General features: G+C 42.5%; 1 protein-coding gene across 1 annotated transcript; it reads left to right on the top strand.

Moving 5' to 3' along the window:
* Positions 1–1350: 1350 nt before the first annotated feature.
* LOC127935579 (perforin-1) lies at positions 1351–3674 on the top strand. Its single transcript, XM_052533581.1, has 3 exons — positions 1351–1507; positions 1688–2199; positions 2319–3674. Exons 1-3 carry the CDS (start codon positions 1505–1507, stop codon positions 3514–3516), a joined length of 1713 nt encoding a protein of 570 aa, XP_052389541.1. The 5' UTR covers positions 1351–1504; the 3' UTR covers positions 3517–3674.
* Positions 3675–20315: the final 16641 nt, after the last annotated feature.

Raw genomic sequence — 20315 nt, 5'->3', positions numbered from 1 at the left:
CTCTAAAAACCCATCGCTCCATTGACTATATCCTGCTGTAGTCCTTACTTAAGTACAGAACTTTTCTGCCATGTCACCAATTTCTTCATTGTTAAATTCTCCACCATTGTCACTAAACAGTCTCATGGGAGGTCAATGCATGCTAATAGTAAATAGCAGTTTATGCAGTTTCAACAGGAATTATGTCATTGTGTTCTCTGTCAAAGTAAGAACTTCTTCAGCATCACATGACAGATCTTTGGATCTTAGATTCACACAATAATGCCCTGATGCGGTAAGCTCAAGAGTGACAGGGTGCTTGAACATTGTTGCTTTGTCATTCTTAAGTCTTACTCAAAATCAATGGAATATCTGCTAGAACTTGGGAAGTCGTGGCCTAATGGTTAGAGAGTTGGACTCACAATCGAAGGGTTTGAGTCTCAGGCCGGCAGGAATTGTAGGTGGGGGGAATGCATGTACAGTGCTCTCTCCACCTACAATACCATGACTTAGGTGCCCTTGAGCAAGGCATCAAACCCCCAACTGGTCCCCGGGCGCACTTCGGATGGGTTAAATGCAGAGCACAAATTCTGAGTATGGGTCACCATACTTGGCTGAATGTTACTTCACATTCAACTACTTCAGTCTGAAATCTTCACCCAGTGACGTGCTTTGCCAGTACACACATTTGTATTGTCTGCCTTATCTTATTCCTGCCCGAGTCTTTGTTTGCTTGTCAAGGATGACTTGTTCTCTTTCTAACTACAGTAAAATATACATAATCATCATTAACTTGACTTCAATGCATGTGGTTTCATCAAGCTGTGGTGGGAACTTGTAATTTTTAGCAACCATCATCTGCTATCATGCTAAGAACTGAACAATTACACATTTCTTCCATTTGAACACTTTAATAATGCTTAATGACTGAATACTATACACAACCATCTTCACCACACAACTTTGTGGTCACGAAGTAAATAAAAAACCATTAGTGCCCTCCAGATTCAAGCGATCCAAAACTTAACACACTTGGGCGTATTTGAAAGATTCTATGGAAACATTGCATATATTTTACATACTTTTGAAAATCCAGTGTTTAGATGTTACTGATTGTCACAGGTGTAAGCACAACAGCTTTCTTCTAACATGAGGGGATTTCTCAACAAGGCATCTTGGTTTCCAGGCAGAACGATAAAGAACATGCCACAAGTCTCCCAGAAATCCTGTATAATTCAACCATGACGACAAAGATAATGACTTTGAAACTCCCAAAGTGTTTCCATTTTGTGTGCCGTATGCATCATACATTCTGCCAATGGTCCATGGGCGTGATGTCTAAGACTGAGACAAGGGCGAACACATCTAGAAAAACTGATTAGAGTGGAACCCTAACACTCATAACAATGCATATCATTTGTAGCTTCTACAAGTCTTTAACACCCACAGCTACACAACCATCATATGAAATGAGCAGTTAGAGAGAAAACATATTTTATTTTGATCTGTTCACCTGTAAATTAAAATGGTAAGAAACTATTGAAAAAATAATCAAATTAATCATATGATTTAATTGAAACCATTAGTGTTTTACAAAAAAAAACATTTTTTTGATTTTAATCAATTGTATGAAGATGTTTATTGTTATGTAAAATCTGACAACATTAATGACTCAACATAAATATTGCATTTTCTTCTTTCATTACAGATCATGCAGGTTCACCTTGCTTTTTTCTGGACTTTACTTCTCATGACCATTTCTGGAGAGGATGAATTAGGTGCATCAAAAGAATGTAAGGATGCTCCCTTTGTTCCAGGATACAATCTTGCTGGAGAAGGATTTGATGTTGTAACCATGGAGCGAAAAGGTTCTTATGTGATCAACACAGAAAAATGGGATTTAGGAAAAGGCACTTGTAAAATTTCCAAAAACAAGTACATGAATGGAATGAAACAGAAGATACCAGTAGCAGTTGTAGATTGGGGGACCTTGCCAAAGTGTTCAATGAAAGTCTCCAGTCAGATCTTTGAATCATGTGAAGCACTGATCAATGATTCGTCATCAGCTCTCTCAGATGGCTGGAAAGTTGGTTTAGATATCAATGCAGGTGGATCTGTAGTTGGAAGCACTCATTCCAGGGAAGCAAAATTTGCAATGAAAAAATCAAAAGAAGATCAATACAGTTTCATCAAACATGATGCTCGGTGCAATTTTTACAGGTTGTTTTTCCTCACTCATTCTGTTAAAAAGTACAATGACTATGAAATTAAAACTTTAATTGCAAATTGTTTCTTCTTTGATTCCACTAAGTTTAAATGTATGTATTGTTTCTTTAAAGATATCGTATAGCTGAAAAGCCTCCTCTTCATGAAGATTTTCTTCAAGCAATCAAATCACTCCCTGCATCCTACGATCCAGACGCCTACCGCAACCTGATCACCACATATGGCACTCACTATACCACAAGTGTTAAGTTAGGAGGGCAAATGAAAGCCATAACCGCGATCAAATCCTGTCAGGCTGCAGTGAGTGGACTTACAGACACTGCGGTGAAGGATTGTTTGGATGTGGAAGCTTCTGGTTCACAGAGCACATCGACCGTGAGTGAAAAGAAAATGTTTTGTCGAGAACAGAAAAAAAAGATGCACACAAATGAAAAGTTCAGCTCCATGTTCAGTGAGCGTCAGACAGAGATTATTGGAGGAAACATCAATGGAGAAGATCTACTTTTTTCTGGTTCATCACACCCAAATTCCATAAAAAAATGGCTTGAGTCTTTGAAGAGTCTCCCTGACATTGTGCATTACTCTCTTAAACCGCTTCATTTCTTACTGAGTAATAAACACCCTGCAAGGAAAGGACTGAAGAAAGCTATTGAAGAATACATCATTCAAAATGCCCTCATGAAGGTTTGCTCTGGTCCTTGCAAGATTGGCAGGAAGTGCAGTGCAAGAGACCGATGTGTTTGTGTTTGTGAAAGTAGTGAAATTATAAAGTCTAATTGCTGTCCAGCTGGAATAGGACTTGCCACCCTGAAAGTTTACAATCTCAGTGCCAAAGGTCTGTATGGAGATGTAGCTAGTAAAACAGATGGTACTGTAACTGTTACATATGAGAAACAAATCAAGCGCACTGAGACCATTAATAATAATGATAATCCACGTTGGTCAGAAACATTTGAGTTTGGACCTATAAAGTTCAAAAAGACCAATAAACTAACTTTTAATGTATATGATGCAGACAATAACTGGAACAGTGATCTCCTTGGTTCATGCTCTTTTGATCTTAGAAGTGGAGTTGTGACTGATGCTTGTGTTTTCAAATATGGCACCTTCTTTTTTACCTATGAAGTGAAATGTGCACCCAGTCTGCAGGGCCCACAGTGTAAAGATCACAAACCTTCTCCAATGGCTGCCCATCAGGCTGATATTTTCAGCTCAAGAAATGGTGTTTTGGTTAAAGACCTACCGAGGCTTGTATTAGCTCTCAATAACTCAGATAAGTTCAATTTTAAGAGCACTTATGGAAAGCTGTGACCTGCATTTTGAATTCATCCTTTATGCTTGAAAAATAGACCTAATATAGCCCAACAGCACTTTCATCTGCTAGAAAAAAAGTATATCTATAACTTTTGCTTATGTATAATCCCATTTCCTCTCTGCGTTCTTGCATTAATAAAGCATTCACAAAGACAGATCTGTGTGTTTTTTTTTTGTTTGTTTGTTTTTAAATGCAAAACTTGTGCTGCAGGCAGTGCCTCAAATTATTTCATTTTGTACATTTGCCATCAACAGCTTCATTTGTGTCCTTTGCTGTAGTTAACCAGTATTTCAAAGTTCAATTGATGAACTGGCCATCTCTTCCTGAGATGGCTCCAGCATTCCTGTAACAAAACATGGGACAAGCAGTCCGGAGAATGGACACATAGTATCATATAGAATAGGTCAAAATAGCATACTGCCATAACTATCGGTGCAGTATAAATATGGGTAGTTTGCTAGAGTGCCATTTTCAATTCAGCTATAGACTCAAGAGTTCTAATGCTCAAAGAGTTCTAATACGATACTATCCATAATAATAAAACATCTTCTCATGGGATCATTCAAAACTGCACATTAAGCAAAGATGACAACCTTGTGCACCTCTCCTCCGATGCGTCACCCAAGAAATTGTTATTTAGATGCAATTGGAATGCTAAAATATGTCTCTCTTCAAATATTTTTAATTTCAAAGTGAAATACAAGAAGTTAATGTAAGGAATAATTGACAACTGGCTGCTGAATTATCGAAAAAATAATGCAAAAACAGACGTAATGCAACAGCACTAATAATTTGGACTGAAATCAATTATTCTGCCAATACCATTGTTACAAGCACTCAAGACATTGTTGAGATATTTTATTTCAAGGCATTTGCCAGGTTCTTACAAATCTCATTTCACGCCTCATTCCAAATAAAAAAAAAAATAAAAATAAAAAAATACATTTTAAAGCTAGTAACAGGCTTGAGCAATTCATATGCAGAGTGTAGTTATTAAAGAAAGATTAATTTTTTGAATTTACATAAACTTAAAATGTTTTGGCAATACTATAATACTGTAAGAACTCAGGTTGTAAAGCACACATACGATTAGGAAGATAAAGGTAATCCAAAACTATCTTAAATAAATCCACAAGTAAATCCAAATAGAGAGAGACAACCAAAGCATAGACACAAACAATACCTGACAAAGTGAAGGAGCTAATATACAGTAGGAACTTCAGTACTAATGATGACGAGTGTACACACCTATAAAAAATAACTAATCAACCAAGTAACCATGACAACAATTTTAAATTGCTTTCAAAAAAGATGGTCATTTTTAACATTCATCCTTTTTTTTTTGGAGTTTTGACTATCTTAACACATTTTGTGTTAAATGAGTGTTAAAAAGAAAAAATGCAACACAGTGTGTCAAACACAAAATGTGTTAATTATCAGTCAATCACATTGCTGCTTGCAAGTTTCGTCGTTCTTCAACTTTTCATAATTGGTTATATCTTCAATATGTGGAGGTAAGAAAAAATCTTTGTATTATAAACATTCCAATTGTCTTTTGTGATCATTTGTAGAGGTCATGGGGCATTTTACACATATACGAGGTTGCCAGAAAACTGCTTGATGAATGGCAGTGTGAGCTGCTCCCATGTTAACACCACAATTTTGGCAGTGGGAATTTATTTTAGCAAGCTTTACGGTTAATTTTGTTACATTATTGAGTGGAATCGCTTTTAATTAATCACTGACACATTGTAGTGTTTCACATAAGGAAATTCATGCTATTAACCTTTCTCTCATTTTTAAAATGAATAGGGCTAATGGTGCCTCATATTTTCTAAAATGCCCAAAGAGATTAACATTATCTCTGATGTTTACATTTGATTTGGCTTTCTAACCAACTGTAATGATCTCTAGCTGAGGTGCCTATGAACAACACCATAGGCACTCCACCTCTGACTCTTGCCAATCTACCCCAGACTACATTTCCCATAATCCTTTGCCGGAATCATCCTCACTGATTGCCTTCACCTGAATCTCATTACCTCATCAATCTCACCCTATCTAATCCTGGTTCTGCATACACACTCATTCCTTGGTATTGTTTGTCTGTGGTGTTTCATAGTTTCTTAGTTCCCTTTTGCCTTGCCACGACCTTTGTCCACGACTGTTTTCTTTGATCTGATTGTTTGCTGCCTGCTCTGACCTTCACCTGTTTTTTGGATTACTCTTTTGTCTCAACTTGAATTATACCGGTTTGCTGTTGATTGACCCTGTCTGTTTTGACCACTCTTGTAAATAAAGCCTGCACATGGATTCCCAACTCGGTTGTCACACATCCCATTACATCAACATAAGCTTTCTATATTCCTTCTGTGTAAAAATAAAGCTTTGAATGGAAGATGGCCCTAAAGCGCTTGTAACAGTTATTAGCTGGGTTTCCATCCAAAGGTGCGAATTTAACTTATGCACATAATTGGAATATCGCACATAACATTTTCATCTAACGATTTAAAGGGAACAAAATTGCCACTTCCTGATAAACTGGCACTATACATCACTAGAAGCTACTGAATATAATAATTTTCCTAAATCAGGGGTTCTCAAATCCAACCTTTTTTTTTCCTCGTCTCAAAGAATATCCGCGTCCAGATGAAACCACAAAACTACTTAGTATCATAGTATACATGCCAGACCAGCATCTCGCGCTGTAATTCTGCCACACAGATACACTTAAAACGGAGAAGAATACGATTAACCGAATATGCTGGTTCCCCTTCTAGGAGACGCGGCGTCGGGGGAACCGGAGTAGGCGGATTAATACGTGCATAAAACACGGGTTTAATTTTGGACACATGAAAGGCGGGGTGTAGTTTGAGGCGGACTGTCACCGGACTAATGATCTTGGTGATAGTGAACGGGCCGATAAATTTGGGAGCTAATTTGTTAGAAATGGATCGCAATGGAATGTTACTGGTAGAAAGCCACACTTTTTGACCCACGACGTAGATGGAAGTCTTTGACCGGTGGCGATCGGCCTTGGCCTTAGTGCGCTCCCTCACCCGGAGCAGAGTCTCACGGGCTCTGGTCCAGGTGCGGTGGCACCTCTGGACAAACGCGTGAGCGGAGGGGACCGTGACTTCAGATTCCAGACTGGGAAATGCTGGTGGCTGGTACCCTACACTACACTGGAACGGAGAGAGGCCCGTAGCTGACACTGGCAACGAATTGTGGGCGTACTCCACCATAGAGAGTTGTTGACTCCAGGAAGAAGGATTCTTGGAGACCAAACATCTCAACGTCCTCTCTAAATCTAAATATAAAAGCTTGAATATTTTATGTCTCCCTTTATTAATAAAACATGATGAAATCATTCAGAACTTTAGCCAGTTACAATAAAACTATAAAAATACTCTGTAAATGTATTTACAATCTGTAATTACTGTTATTATTTTTAGTTTAATTATTTATGTACATTAATAGGTATTGAATAGAATTATTACAGAAAATGAAATGCAACCATAAATTGTACCTTTTTTTATTTAATGAAAAATAAGACTTTACAACATTAATGTAACGCTGAGTCGGAGACGTTATGATCCATAAGCAGCTTTATTTCAATGATCCACAGAGTAAACAGAAACAGGTCAATCAGGGGCGTTAGATACAATGTAGACAGATCACAATCATAAACCTTGACAGAGCATAGAATCAGGGCTGGCGGCTGGCAGGCAGAGGCGAGAGAACAAGGCAGAGGTCGATAAGGCAGGCGGCAGAGAATCAGAGTCCAATGAACAGTCCAGGTCATACACGGAAGATCCAACAGTGGGAAAACGCTCGGTAATGTCTGCATGGGCAAAACAAGACTTCGCGTTTGAGTGAACAGGGTGAGTTCCTTAAATAGGGGATGAAGATGAGCGACACCTGTGCAGGTAATCAGCCCCAGGTACGGGGTGTATGGGAAATGTAGTTTGAAGGAGGTTAATACTCAGGTGACGGTTCCCTCTGGTGGTGATCGGAGAGAGCCACAGAGGCTGTGTTTGTGACAGAGCCCTCCCCCTGCGAGCGGCTCCTGACGCGATGAGGTGATCGTCGCCGGGGTCTTCCTCGGGGTCTAGGAGCGGGTCTGTCGGGATGATCTCGATGGAAGTCCGTGATAAGAGTGGGATCCAGTATGTCATCAGCATTGACCCAGGACCTTTCCTCCGGACCGTACCCCTCCCAATCAACCAGATACTGTAGGACTCGACCCCGGCGACGTGAATTCAGGATTTCGTGTACCTGATAGGCCTCCTGGCCATCGATGATGAGGGGAGGCGCTCTCTGGTCACCAGCCTCCTCTAGGTTCTCCGATCCTCTCGGTCCACCAGCGGGCTTGAGCAAGAAGACATGAAAAGTGGGTGAGATACGGTAATGAGATGGGAGAGATAGTCTAAATGATACTGGGGTGATTTGACGGAGGATTTTGAAAGGACCCACGTACCTGGGACTAAGTTTCTTGGATGGTAGCCTTAGGCGAAGATCCCGTGTGGACAGCCAAACCCATTGTCCGGGCTGGTAATTGGGATGAGCTCTGCGGTGTCGATTGGCCTGAGTTCTGGTCCGACGAACTGCTCGGAGAAGGTGAACATGAGCGCTGTTCCAGGTCTCCTCACAGCGTCTCAGCCAAGCATCCACTGCAGGTAATTCGGATGGTTCGCCAGACCATGGGAAGAGAGGAGGTTGGAATCCTAGGATGCACTGGAAGGGAGTCATGCCAGTGGAAGGTTTTTGAAGGGAATTTTGTGCGTACTCGGCCCAGAGCAGGAAGCGGCTCCAATCATTTTGATTCAGATTGCAGTAGGAGCGGAGGAAACGGGAGAGCTCTTGGTTCAGGCGTTCGACCTGTCCGTTGGATTGTGGGTGATAACCTGATGTGAGACTGACATTGATGCCCAACTGTTTGCAGAATGCCGACCATACCCTGGAGGTAAATTGGGGACCCCTATCGGAGACAATGTCCTCCGGGAGGCCATAGAACCGGAACACATTCTCACACAGTGCCTCTGCTGTTTCGAAGGCTGTTGGGAGTTTGGGTAATGGGATGAAGCGGCAGGCTTTGGAGAAGCGGTCGATCACGGATAGGATTGTGGTTTTACCCTGTGAGAGAGGCAGATCAGTCACGAAGTCGATGGCTATGTGGGACCAAGGACGTTGAGGAATGGGTAATGGTTGAAGAAGGCCAGCGGGTAATTGACGGGAGGATTTGTTAGTGTTGCAAGTGATACAGTTTCTAATGAAATTGATGGTGTCAGTTTGCATTGAGGACCACCAGAAGCGGTTAGATAGGAGCTGGATGGTGGCGGTTATACCCGGGTGTCCTGAGCTTGGGGTAGAGTGGACCTGGTGTAGTACTCGTTGTCTCAGTGTTTGAGGGACGAATGTGCGGTTCTGGGGAGTCTCAGGAGGTGGAGGTTCGATGCGTTGGGCCTCAATGATCTCTGTCATAATGTCCCATTGGATGGGTCCAAGAATGATCGTGGAAGGAATTATGGGTTCGTGGTCTGGAGTTTGGTTGTTGTATTCGTAGAGACGAGAGAGTGCATCTGCTTTGGTGTTCTGGGAACCCGGACGATAAGTGACTTGAAAATTAAATCTTGTGAAGAAGAGTGACCACCTGGCTTGTCGGTGATTCAAGCGTTTGGCAGACCGGAGGTATTCTAGGTTGCGGTGATCCGTAAGGACTGTGAAAGTGTGTTTAGCCCCCTTTAGCCAGTGCCTCCATTCCTCGAAAGCTGCTTTCATAGCCAGGAGCTCGCGATCTCCAACATCATAATTCCTCTCGGCTGCGTTTAGTTTTCGAGAATAAAAGGCACATGGGTATAATTTAGGTGGATCTCCCTGACGTTGTGAGAGTACAGCCCCGAGACCCGAACTTGAAGCGTCGACTTCCACAATGAATTCCTGCTCTGGGTCAGGATGATGTAAGATGGGTGCTGTGGTGAATCTATCCTTGAGGGCTTGGAAGGCGTTGAGGGCGGCGGAGGCCCAGTGGAGACGTTGAGAGCCCTTTTTAACCATCGAAGTCATAGGTGCTGCGATGGAGCTGAAGTCGCGGATGAACCTTCTATAGAAGTTAGCGAAACCCAGAAAGCGTTGTAGTTCCTTGAGAGTCTGGGGTAGGGGCCAATCGACTACAGCGCGAACCTTCCCCTCCTCCATGGCTACTCCTCCAGCGCTGATTACATAACCCAGGAAGGAGATAGTCTGCTTGTGGAACTCACATTTCTCCAGTTTAGCATATAGTTGGTGCTGGATTAGGCGTTGGAGGACGGCTTTGACCTGTTTAACATGTTCTGTATACGTTTCGGAGTAGATGAGGATATCGTCTATGTAGACTATGATCCAACGATTCAACATATCCCTGAATATGTCATTCACAAAGGCTTGAAACACGGAAGGACTGTTGGAAAGGCCGAACGGCATGACCCGGTATTCGTAATGCCCAGTGGTGGTTGAAAAGGCCGTCTTCCACTCATCCCCTTCTCGAATTCGGATCAGATTGTAGGCGCTTCGGAGGTCCAACTTCGTGAAGTACTTTGCTCGGCGTAGTTGTTCTAGAGCCGCCGGGACGAGTGGCAAGGGATATCGGTACTTCACCGTAACGTCGTTGAGGCCACGGTAATCTATACAAGGGCGGAGGCCTCCGTCCTTCTTTTTCACGAAGAAAAATCCTGCAGAAGCTGGTGAAGTGGAAGGTCGGATGAATCCCTTGGCTAATTCCTCCTCGATATATTCCTTCATGGCTGTGGCTTCGGGTTGAGATAACGGAAATACTCGGCCCTTGGGTGGTTGAGCGCCTGGTATCAGTTCAATGGCGCAATCGCCAGGTCGATGAGGAGGTAGCTGCGCAGCTTTGGTTTTACTGAAAGCCTCCTTGAGATCGTCATACTCTGGAGGCAGTGGAGAGGCCGATGGGGAAGTATGAGTGATCGTGGGTCGGGTGCAGGATTGGAGACAATGTTTTTTGCAATAATCTGACCATTGTGATATCTGTTTCGTGGACCAGGTGATGATTGGATTGTGTTTTTCCAGCCAGGGCAGTCCCAAGATGATGGGGTTATGAGGAGATTGGAAGCTGTAGAGGTGGATCTTTTCAGAATGGAGAGCCCCGACGGTGAGTTCTAACTCCTCAGTGATGGTTTGGATGCGACCGGAGCCCAGCGGTCGTCCATCTAGGGCTGCCACTGCCAAGTGAGAAGTACACGGGATACAAGGGATGTTATGAGTCTCCATGAAAGTGGTATCAATAAAATTTCCCGCAGCTCCAGAATCAATCAAAGCCCTCACCTCGATGTTCACTCCCTTAACATATACCCTGACTGGTATTTCTAACATAGAAGGAGAGTTAGAGGGATAACTCACCGCAGCTGGATTTAGCGACGGTCGAGTGGGGCATAAAGTCCGTAGATGTCCAGCCAAGCCACAGTATAAACACAGGTTGTGTTGTCGCCTGCGTGACCTTTCCTCCTCGCTTAATCGGGTAACTCCGATTTGCATGGGTTCTGGATCCGGATTTGAATTGTTGACCAGGGTGAATGATGAGGTGCGGTAACGTGGCCGACGTGCCCGAATCAGATCAATCAGATCGATGAGTTGTTCGAGGGTTTTGCCTTCGTCTCGGCAGGCTAGTTCGGTCTGCAGCTCAGCATCCAGTCCCCTCCTGAAGTGCAGGCGTAACGGGTCATCTGGCCAGCCAGTTTGTGCAGCTAGGGTGCGGAATGAGAGGGCATAATCTGCGGCCGATCTTCCTCCTTGACGGAGTGCGATAAGCTGTTCACCAACCTCCTTTCCTCCCGCGGGGTGGTCGAAAACCTCTCTGAATCGGAGTAGAAATGCTGAATAGGTGGTGAAAAGTGATCGATCACCGTTCCAGATAGCTGTGGCCCACTCTAGTGCTCTCCCCGTGAGCAAAGAACACACAAACGAGATTCGGCTGTCCTCCGTGGGATATAGCGAGGGCTGCTGGTTAACGAACATAGAACATTGTAATAGGAACCCCTTGCATCTGGCTGGTGAGCCATCGAACTTCTCTGGGAACGCCAAGCGCGGGCTTATTGAAGCGGGAGGTGTGACTACGGCGGCGGCCATTTGCTGAGGTTGAAGTGCGGCTGGAATGTTTCCCTCCGGGGCTTGCAGGCGGAGTGCTTGGAGGGTTCGGATCATCTCTTCGGTGAGAGAGGTGAGTCGATTCAGCTGCTGCTGATGTGCTGCCAGCGCCGCGGCTTGAGCGGATACTTCTGCCGTGATCTGGAAGAAAGCCGCTGGATCAATATCTGGCGAAGTCTTCTGTAACGCTGAGTCGGAGACGTTATGATCCATAAGCAGCTTTATTTCAATGATCCACAGAGTAAACAGAAACAGGTCAATCAGGGGCGTTAGATACAATGTAGACAGATCACAATCATAAACCTTGACAGAGCATAGAATCAGGGCTGGCGGCTGGCAGGCAGAGGCGAGAGAACAAGGCAGAGGTCGATAAGGCAGGCGGCAGAGAATCAGAGTCCAATGAACAGTCCAGGTCATACACGGAAGATCCAACAGTGGGAAAACGCTCGGTAATGTCTGCATGGGCAAAACAAGACTTCGCGTTTGAGTGAACAGGGTGAGTTCCTTAAATAGGGGATGAAGATGAGCGACACCTGTGCAGGTAATCAGCCCCAGGTACGGGGTGTATGGGAAATGTAGTTTGAAGGAGGTTAATACTCAGGTGACGGTTCCCTCTGGTGGTGATCGGAGAGAGCCACAGAGGCTGTGTTTGTGACAATTAAGAAGAGTAAATATTTGAGCAACATTTTTTTTGTTAACAGTTGTACTGCTTATTTTCTTTATTTTATTTTAGAAACTGGATTTCATTTAATTTTCTTTGAATAGAAAAATAAAAACAAGTTGATTCTTTGAATAAAAACAAAAACAATTAAAAAACATTTATCTAAAATAGTAACCTTGTACCTTTATTTTATTGTAACTGTTCAAAACACTGAAGGTAACAATGAAGCTCTGAAGAACTCTACTGCTGGGTGCTCACAGTGGGACGTTCCTTGAGCTTCCCCTATCAGCTGCCAGGCTGACCCACTGTATTGTGTGTTTTGTGATTTCTTCATCAGTGGCGGCACGTGATACATGGCTCTTTCTCACAGCACCTGTAATACACTAGCAGATTTTCATAAAAAAAAAAAAAAAAATCATTCACATTGAAGCTACCAGTTTTTTTTTTTTTTTTTAAAGGATACACATAACCACTGCCTTTAAAACAAAAGTGTACAACCTGCCATTTATTAGGTACAATATGCAACTTTTGGCGCTCTACAAACAATATTATATTGAAACAATATTATATTGAATTGCGATAAAATATGTCGATAATGAGGAGAAGCCCTAGGCATTTTTACCCAATCATACAGCAAAAATATGCGACAACAGCCAATCAGCATGCAGCTTTAAACGTTCATGTTGTAGGGGAATTTACAGTTAAAACCCAAGGACCAGATATTTGGCAATGAAGACCAGGAGTCAGAGATGAGTTCAATTAATAATAATAATTGTACTTGAAAAAAAAGAGTTTGCAATTTCATCAGCAGAAGTCAGCTTCAATACTCTCGACGGAGTTCGTAGGCCGCCCCCCGTGCAACTAAAAATCAACCACAGTTATACCCTAACAGAGGATACTCATTGCATCAATAAATAAGTCAACAAAATTCTGATTGGTTCCAAAACCTAGATTAACTCTCCAAAGACGTATATCTGATACGCTGGACACTGGCAGTTGATCGTTTGTCCTGGGACTGTCTGAGCTTCTCCCTGTACAGACAGATACTAACACACATACACAGAGAACTTATCTAAAATTCAAGGCTTTCTAGCACTGGCAAGTGTCTTATCATAACGGTTGGATACACACACATAATATGTGGACATTAATCTTGAGGAAAAGAAATACAGCACACATAAGGTTACACAATTCACTCTTGCTATAACTTGATTAATAGTCAAACAAGAAATCATGTAATAATCTCATTTCCAATAACAAACACAACCTAAGAAACAGCCTAAACTTTTAACCTTGTATGAATCTTTTGAAATCAAATGGCACGTGTATTACATGTTAAAAGTTGTAGTGTGGACCATTATAAGTAGGGCTGGACAATTATGACCTAAAATCAAAACCTCAATTAATTAAACATTTTACCTCAATTATTGAGCATGAGCACCGAGCTCGATATAATACACATCGGATCATATAATCGTTTGAATGTCTAAACTGGCAAACCATTGGCTAATACACATAAACCATAAAACACATACAACTGACAGTTTAGTGAAGACGCAAGGCTCACTGCTTGTGCGCCGTCTCTGTGTTTTACATAAATTGCGTCGGTTAGAGGTTCTGAATTTTGGGTTTCGAGTACTTTGATTAATCGTCCAGCCCTAATTATCAGTATTTGACAAAATAGCTGGCTAAATAAGTTTAAAACAGTTTTTAATCTTACTTTACTCAGATGTTCGTTTAAGATGAAATCGAAAAATGCAATACTCCAAAAACACACTGGTGGCACTTGAATGAGCTGTAAGCTGCAACAGAACACAAACACAAACAGTAACTTATTAATTCTGAATTAATATGGTAAGAAATAATGGTATGAATCTTTTGAAATGGCACATTTATTACACGTTAAAAGCTGTAGTTGAGGACCATTATCAGTATTTGACAAAATCAAGTTTAAAACAGTTTTTAATCTTACTTTCCTCAAATGAAGATGAAATAGAAAGAAGAAATACTCCAAAAACACACTGGTGGCACTTGAATGAGTTGTAAGCTGCAACAGAACACACACACACACACACACACACACACACACACTTATTCATTTTTATACACATGGTAACTTGTTAATTATGAATTAATATGATATGAAATAATGATCTGAAACAACATTACATTAGGTGGAGAATAGTCATAAAAATAGACTAAAACAACTAGAAGTTCAGTGAAAAAAACTGATAACTTTAGGCCTAACATTAGCTTGCCTGCTATTTTACTTGAAAGGAGTGAAAATGTGCGTTTAGGTCACACTGGACTGAAACCTTATTTAAAAAGCTTATTAAATCGCCCCCTCCCAAAAAGATAAAGAAATTATGTCCAAATAGCGTTTTACTCAAAAGGTTATTTGCCAAATTACTTTTTAATCAAATCTGAGTTAGCGCTAATGACTCTGAAGAGCTAACTTGGCCACAGTCATTTTTTTAAATTACAAACATTCAAAAAAATCAATTAACGGTAAAGTTACTGGATACAACTGTTCAAATAAAGTATATTTTAACTATTCTTACAGTGTTCAGTCTTCACCGACCTGTCGGCTCCAGCTTTTCCACGGTGAGGAGAAGGATTCAGTCAGTGACGACGATAATTGAAAAAGGCACGTCCGGTTAGTGAATCTGCCCAGCGTCTGTGACGAGTCCGCAAACTGACAGTGCGCTGAGCGGAGGCGGGGCATATTCTGTGCGCGTTGTCGAATTGAATCCGATCGTAGAGCGGAGCAGGCGACTTGAAAGCGGATTCGCCCCGGAGTCTGTTGCTATCTGGGATATCTCTCAACACGTCATTCACGAGTGCTTGGAAAACCCCGGGCGAGTTGGAAAGCCCGAACGGTATAACCAAATATTCAAAATGCCCTCTAGGGGTATTAAAGGCAGTTTTCCATTCATCCCCCTTCCTGATGCGGACCAAATGATAAGCGTTACGTAAATCCAATTTTGTGAATACCGATGCTCCCTGCAACCTCTCGAAAGCTGAAGACATGAGTGGTAATGGATAAGTATTCTTAATAGTAATGTTGTTCAGCTCCCGGTAATCAATACAAGGTCGCAGAGAACCATCCTTCTTACCCACAAAAAAGAACCCCGCCCCCGCTGGAGATGAGGAAGGACGGATGAATCCAGAGTCTAGGGAATCAGAAATGTATTTCTCCATGGCCTCCCTCTCAGGAATACAAAGAGAGTATAACTTGCCTTTAGGCGGAGATTTACCTGACACTAAGTCTATGGCACAGTCATAGGGACGATGCGGAGGAAGAGAAGCAGCCCGGGACTTACTGAACACTTCCTTCAGGTCCAGATACTCTACGGGCACGTTTGGCAACGCCATGGTCTACTTCTGAAAGACAGACACAGGAACAACAGGCAGAAACCAAACAAGACTCATGACAACTTTCACTCCACAATGTGATAGTGTTCGAACCCCATTCCACTCGTGGATTATGTTTGGACAACCAGGGGTGACCTAAAACAATGGGAGCAACAGGGGAGTCCATGAGAAAAAAGGATATGGTTTCTTGATGATTGCCGGATGTGATGAGTGTGATGGGTTCAGTATGATGGGTGACAGGAGGCAGTTCCTGGCCGTTGAGTGCGGTGACATGGATGGGGAGAGACACAGGAAGGACAGGAATGTTCAGGTGATGTGCAAGTGAAGAATCAATGAAATTACCTTCGGCTCCGGAGTCCAGAAGAGCTTGGCATTCATGATGTTGATTCCTCCACCTCAGTTTCACCGGAAGGAGGGTCGATGTTGTGGGTGAGGACTTCTCGGCGGAGATCCCACCCGATAGTAGCCTCAGGTTTACTATCGGGCTGACTCTTTTACCGGGCAAGAGTAGTTGTTATGATCAGCGCCTCCACAGTACAAACATAGTCCTTGGGACCTCCGCCGTTCCCTCTCCCTCCGGGACAGCCGAGCTCGACCCACCTGCATGGGCTCGTGATCGTCGACAGAACCGACCGTGTTCTCTCGACTCAAGCGCCCCCTACCGGAAGAGAAGGGTTGTCTGGAGGGACTGTGTTGACGGCCCAGGCGATTAAACCTGGCCTCCACCCGCAACGCCAGGTCAATGAGTTCGTTGAGGGTAGGAGGCAGCTCGAGGAGGTAGATCTCCTGCTGAACACGGTCGGATAACCCATGCAGGAATCTATCCCACTGCGCCACCTTGTTCCACTGGCACGCGGCCGCCAGGGTCCGGAACTCAATGGAGTATTCAGTGACAGATGAGTGTCCTTGTTGGAGTTCCGAGAGGCGATGGGCGGCCTCCCTGCCGGTCGCGGCCCAGTCGAAAACTCTCTTCATCTCTTCAGATAGGAGGTGGAACGAGGCACAGCACGGATGTTGATTCTCCCACACCGCCGTTCCCCATAAGGCAGCCTTGCCTGATAATAGTGTGAGCGTGAACGCTACCTTGGATTCTTCTGCGGCGAAAGTGCGGGGCTGCAGGGCAAGATGCATAGAGCACTTGTTAAGAAATGTTCTGCAATAAGTTGGCTCACCAGCGTAATTCTCCGGTGCCGGAAGTCGCGGCTCAGGCCGGAAGTGGTCCTGGGGAATCCCCGGGGGAACGGTCGGCGTAGGCGAGGCGATGGGCGCAGTGGGAGATGTGAGCTGATGGATCCGCTGGGTGAGCTCGGACACCTGTGCCACCAGCGCTTGGACAGCGCGTCCGGTGTTCGAGATGCTCTCCTGCTGCTGATCCATTCTCTTGACGCTATGGTGCATGAAATCGGTGAGGGTGTTGGTGCTCGCTGCTTCCATGTTGGGTGAGATCGTTCTGTGATGGCTGGTGAAAGACAGTCCGGAAACAAATGCGAGTTAACAGGATTTAATGAGATGAAGACAAGTAGAACAATGACACACAAACACGATGGGACGATAACACTCCAGGGAGACGGTGGTTGGTGAGAAATCCAGCCGGAAGTGGAGTGTAGGTGGGAAGTCCGGGTCTTGGTGGCGTGAGGCAGCAGGAGAGAGTGGCACAGGAACTGCGGGGAATAGAGCCGAAGGTAAGTGTCCGTGGCTGAGTGATCGTGCGGAGAGTGGATGAGGTTCTAGGGAAAAACACAGACATCCAAACGCAAACTAACACTAAAGCCAGACGGGGGTAACACAACGACATGAAACAACGATCTCACAAACACAAGACGTGAGACAAGCCATTATATAGGAGATGGGTAATGAGTGGCAGCTGTTGCTGATACAATTAACGGAGACGCCCACAACTAATCAGTGCAGACGCAGAACACACAGAATTCACCACAAAGTGTAAACAACCCGAGATCACGGTTTACCAACCGTGACAACATTGCTATATTGCCTTCTTTGCTGGTTTAGGTTTATTGATTTGATTGATGAAAAAAACATAGAAACTCACATGTACACAACATTTTTTGCTGAATTTTCTTTTCTGATATTACACATTAATGTAAGCTGAGCATTTGCTTTGATATTCTTGAGTATGCAGTGTGTTTAACACAGTCAGGTTCAAATGTGGGTGCAAAAAATCCATTAAAACTCCAGCAGAGGTTTGTCAGAGCATTGCCATTGTGCTATTGCCTTGTGGGCAAGTGAGAAATGTTAAATAAAGTAATGGTAAAAAGATGAAAATGACTTGATTTTACTTTCAATTCCTTTTACATTCTCCAAGGTATTAACATTTTTCATAACTCCATGTAGGACCATTCTGTACATAAATGTAAGCACTGGGGCAGTAGTAATGCAATATTTAGAAAATGTACTCTTGTACTCAAGTACTTTTAAAAACAAGTACTTCAGTATTTTTACTTAAGTACACGTTTGACTGTAGTACTTTTACTTGTACTTGAGTAAAATTTAGCAAGGGGTATCTGTACTTTTACTCAAGTAATGAAGCGGAGTACTCTGTCCACCTCTGATAATAATAATATCAAATGTTATTCCAATAAAGCAGTCAAGAGTGTTTCATATTAATTTATCTCCATTGGGATTTGCATTCAGTGGACATTTTGTTCAAATTGAGCTGAAGTGCTGTTTATGTGGTTAAAACATACTGTTTCCAAAAGATTTTTGGAGTGTAAGGTTTCTTTATATTTTTACCAGAATAAGTAAATCAGGATAAACTCAAATCATTCACAGATTATGATCATTCACAGATCTCAAGTTTCATGATTATTCTCTCTACACTGGCTGCAAGTGGCACAAAGCAAACAGAACCCATTACAATTAGTGAAACTGTTAATACAGGAAACAATGAAGGACTGCTGATTCATACATTTGCTTTGATGTGTCCAGTTGCTGTTGCCGTCTGGCATGGGGCAGCGGCAGAACCTGATTTTACCAAGTGAGACATGTTCCTGGGGCAACATTTTTGTTGTCCCTGGAACAACATTGTGATTAACCAATCAGATTTGAAGAACCAGTTAATAGATTTTGTGAAGTTTACGCTTAAAATCAATGTTTGGTGCTTGCACATCAGTGTCATTCATCTATCATTTCCTCTGATCTTAGGGATTACTAATGGTTAGGGTTAGGTTTAGGTGTAGGGATATGGTCAAGAATATATTTTTGGAGTAAAATGTTGTTCCAGGGTCAACAAATTATGTTGACCTAGGAACACATCTAACTCAGCAACACAACAGTAGTTCTCAGAGTAGACAAGATGTAATAAGACCTGCCACAATGACTGATTTTTTCTTTGAAAGCACAATCACAGTGACAAACATAGGACATAATACCATGTGTAATATCAAATATTGGCCCAAATGTCTATCAGTGATGGGTACCAGCCTCAGCATCACTGCAACGTGTACTGGGGTTTTGTGAATGGACAATGCAAATAAAAACCCAAATGCTGAAAAAAATGCATCTTTGCACTGATTTTGAATGCTGTCAAGTAACTTTTACAATCAAAAACTATTAAGTCTAATTCATATGAAACATTTTGATTAAGAGTTTTAACCAATAATATACTTATCTCTTGTTTTACGGACATTTAACTATCATTTGCATTGTATAAATATAAATTTTCCACTACACAGAATTAGAAACATTTTGTAACATCGCTATGATTTTGCCAAGTAAGACATATTCTTGGATCAACATATTTTGATGATTCTGAATCAACATTATTGTCCAAAAATATAGACTTAACCCAATCCCTACCCCTAAACCAAACCTTACCTATAATTAATTCTTAAAATCAGTGCGTGATGATAGCTGAGCACCTAACCCTGGTTTTAAATTTAAAACAGATATTTCCTGAAAAGTTATATCTGAATTCTGATTGGTTGATTGGAATGTTGTTCCAGGATCAATGAGAATGTTGATCCAGGAACATGCTGTACTTGGTGAAATCACGCTCTCCCATTTTGTAATACATTTAATTAATGTTATGAAAATGTTAATTTTAATGCTTTATAGATTGTTAGATTGACAGATCTGCCGATATCCACTCCTTATATCCACTCTCTAGGAAATGGTTGGCTGATGTGCTATACACTGGATATTGACATATCAATAGAAATGTACAGCACTTTTCCCTCTCTAGATTTTATTTGTGACATTGTTGAGCATCCACTGTGGGAAATCTTACCTTTTCACATTTCCTGAAGTCCCATTGGCTCACGTTCAATTGAGTAGCCAATTATTGCAAATTATGCAAATCGCATGCAAATACTGATGAGCTCAAGAGGCAGTATAAAATGCGATGCATGTTACAATTATGCCAGAATATCTTAATTCACGTTGGCTTCTGCATAGAGAATGAATATAACGTCCTACTGCAGTATTTGCGTGGGACCCACTAGTCCGCCAGACAAAAATGATTTGATGCATTGCCTGCATCAAGTCCAACTGCGCAAACCTGCCAGTGCCCATACTTAGGACTCATCGTTATGTGACTAATGGCCTTTTTGGAGTCTGCAATGTTAGTAATAATAACGTTACCTGCTTGACAGAAAG

Source organism: Carassius gibelio, chromosome A19 (genome assembly GCF_023724105.1).
Source record: "Carassius gibelio isolate Cgi1373 ecotype wild population from Czech Republic chromosome A19, carGib1.2-hapl.c, whole genome shotgun sequence".
In the NCBI taxonomy this organism is placed as follows: Eukaryota; Metazoa; Chordata; class Actinopteri; order Cypriniformes; family Cyprinidae; genus Carassius; species Carassius gibelio.
The sequence above is the reverse complement of the archived record's forward strand: the minus strand, read 5'-3'. Positions and strand labels throughout refer to the sequence as shown.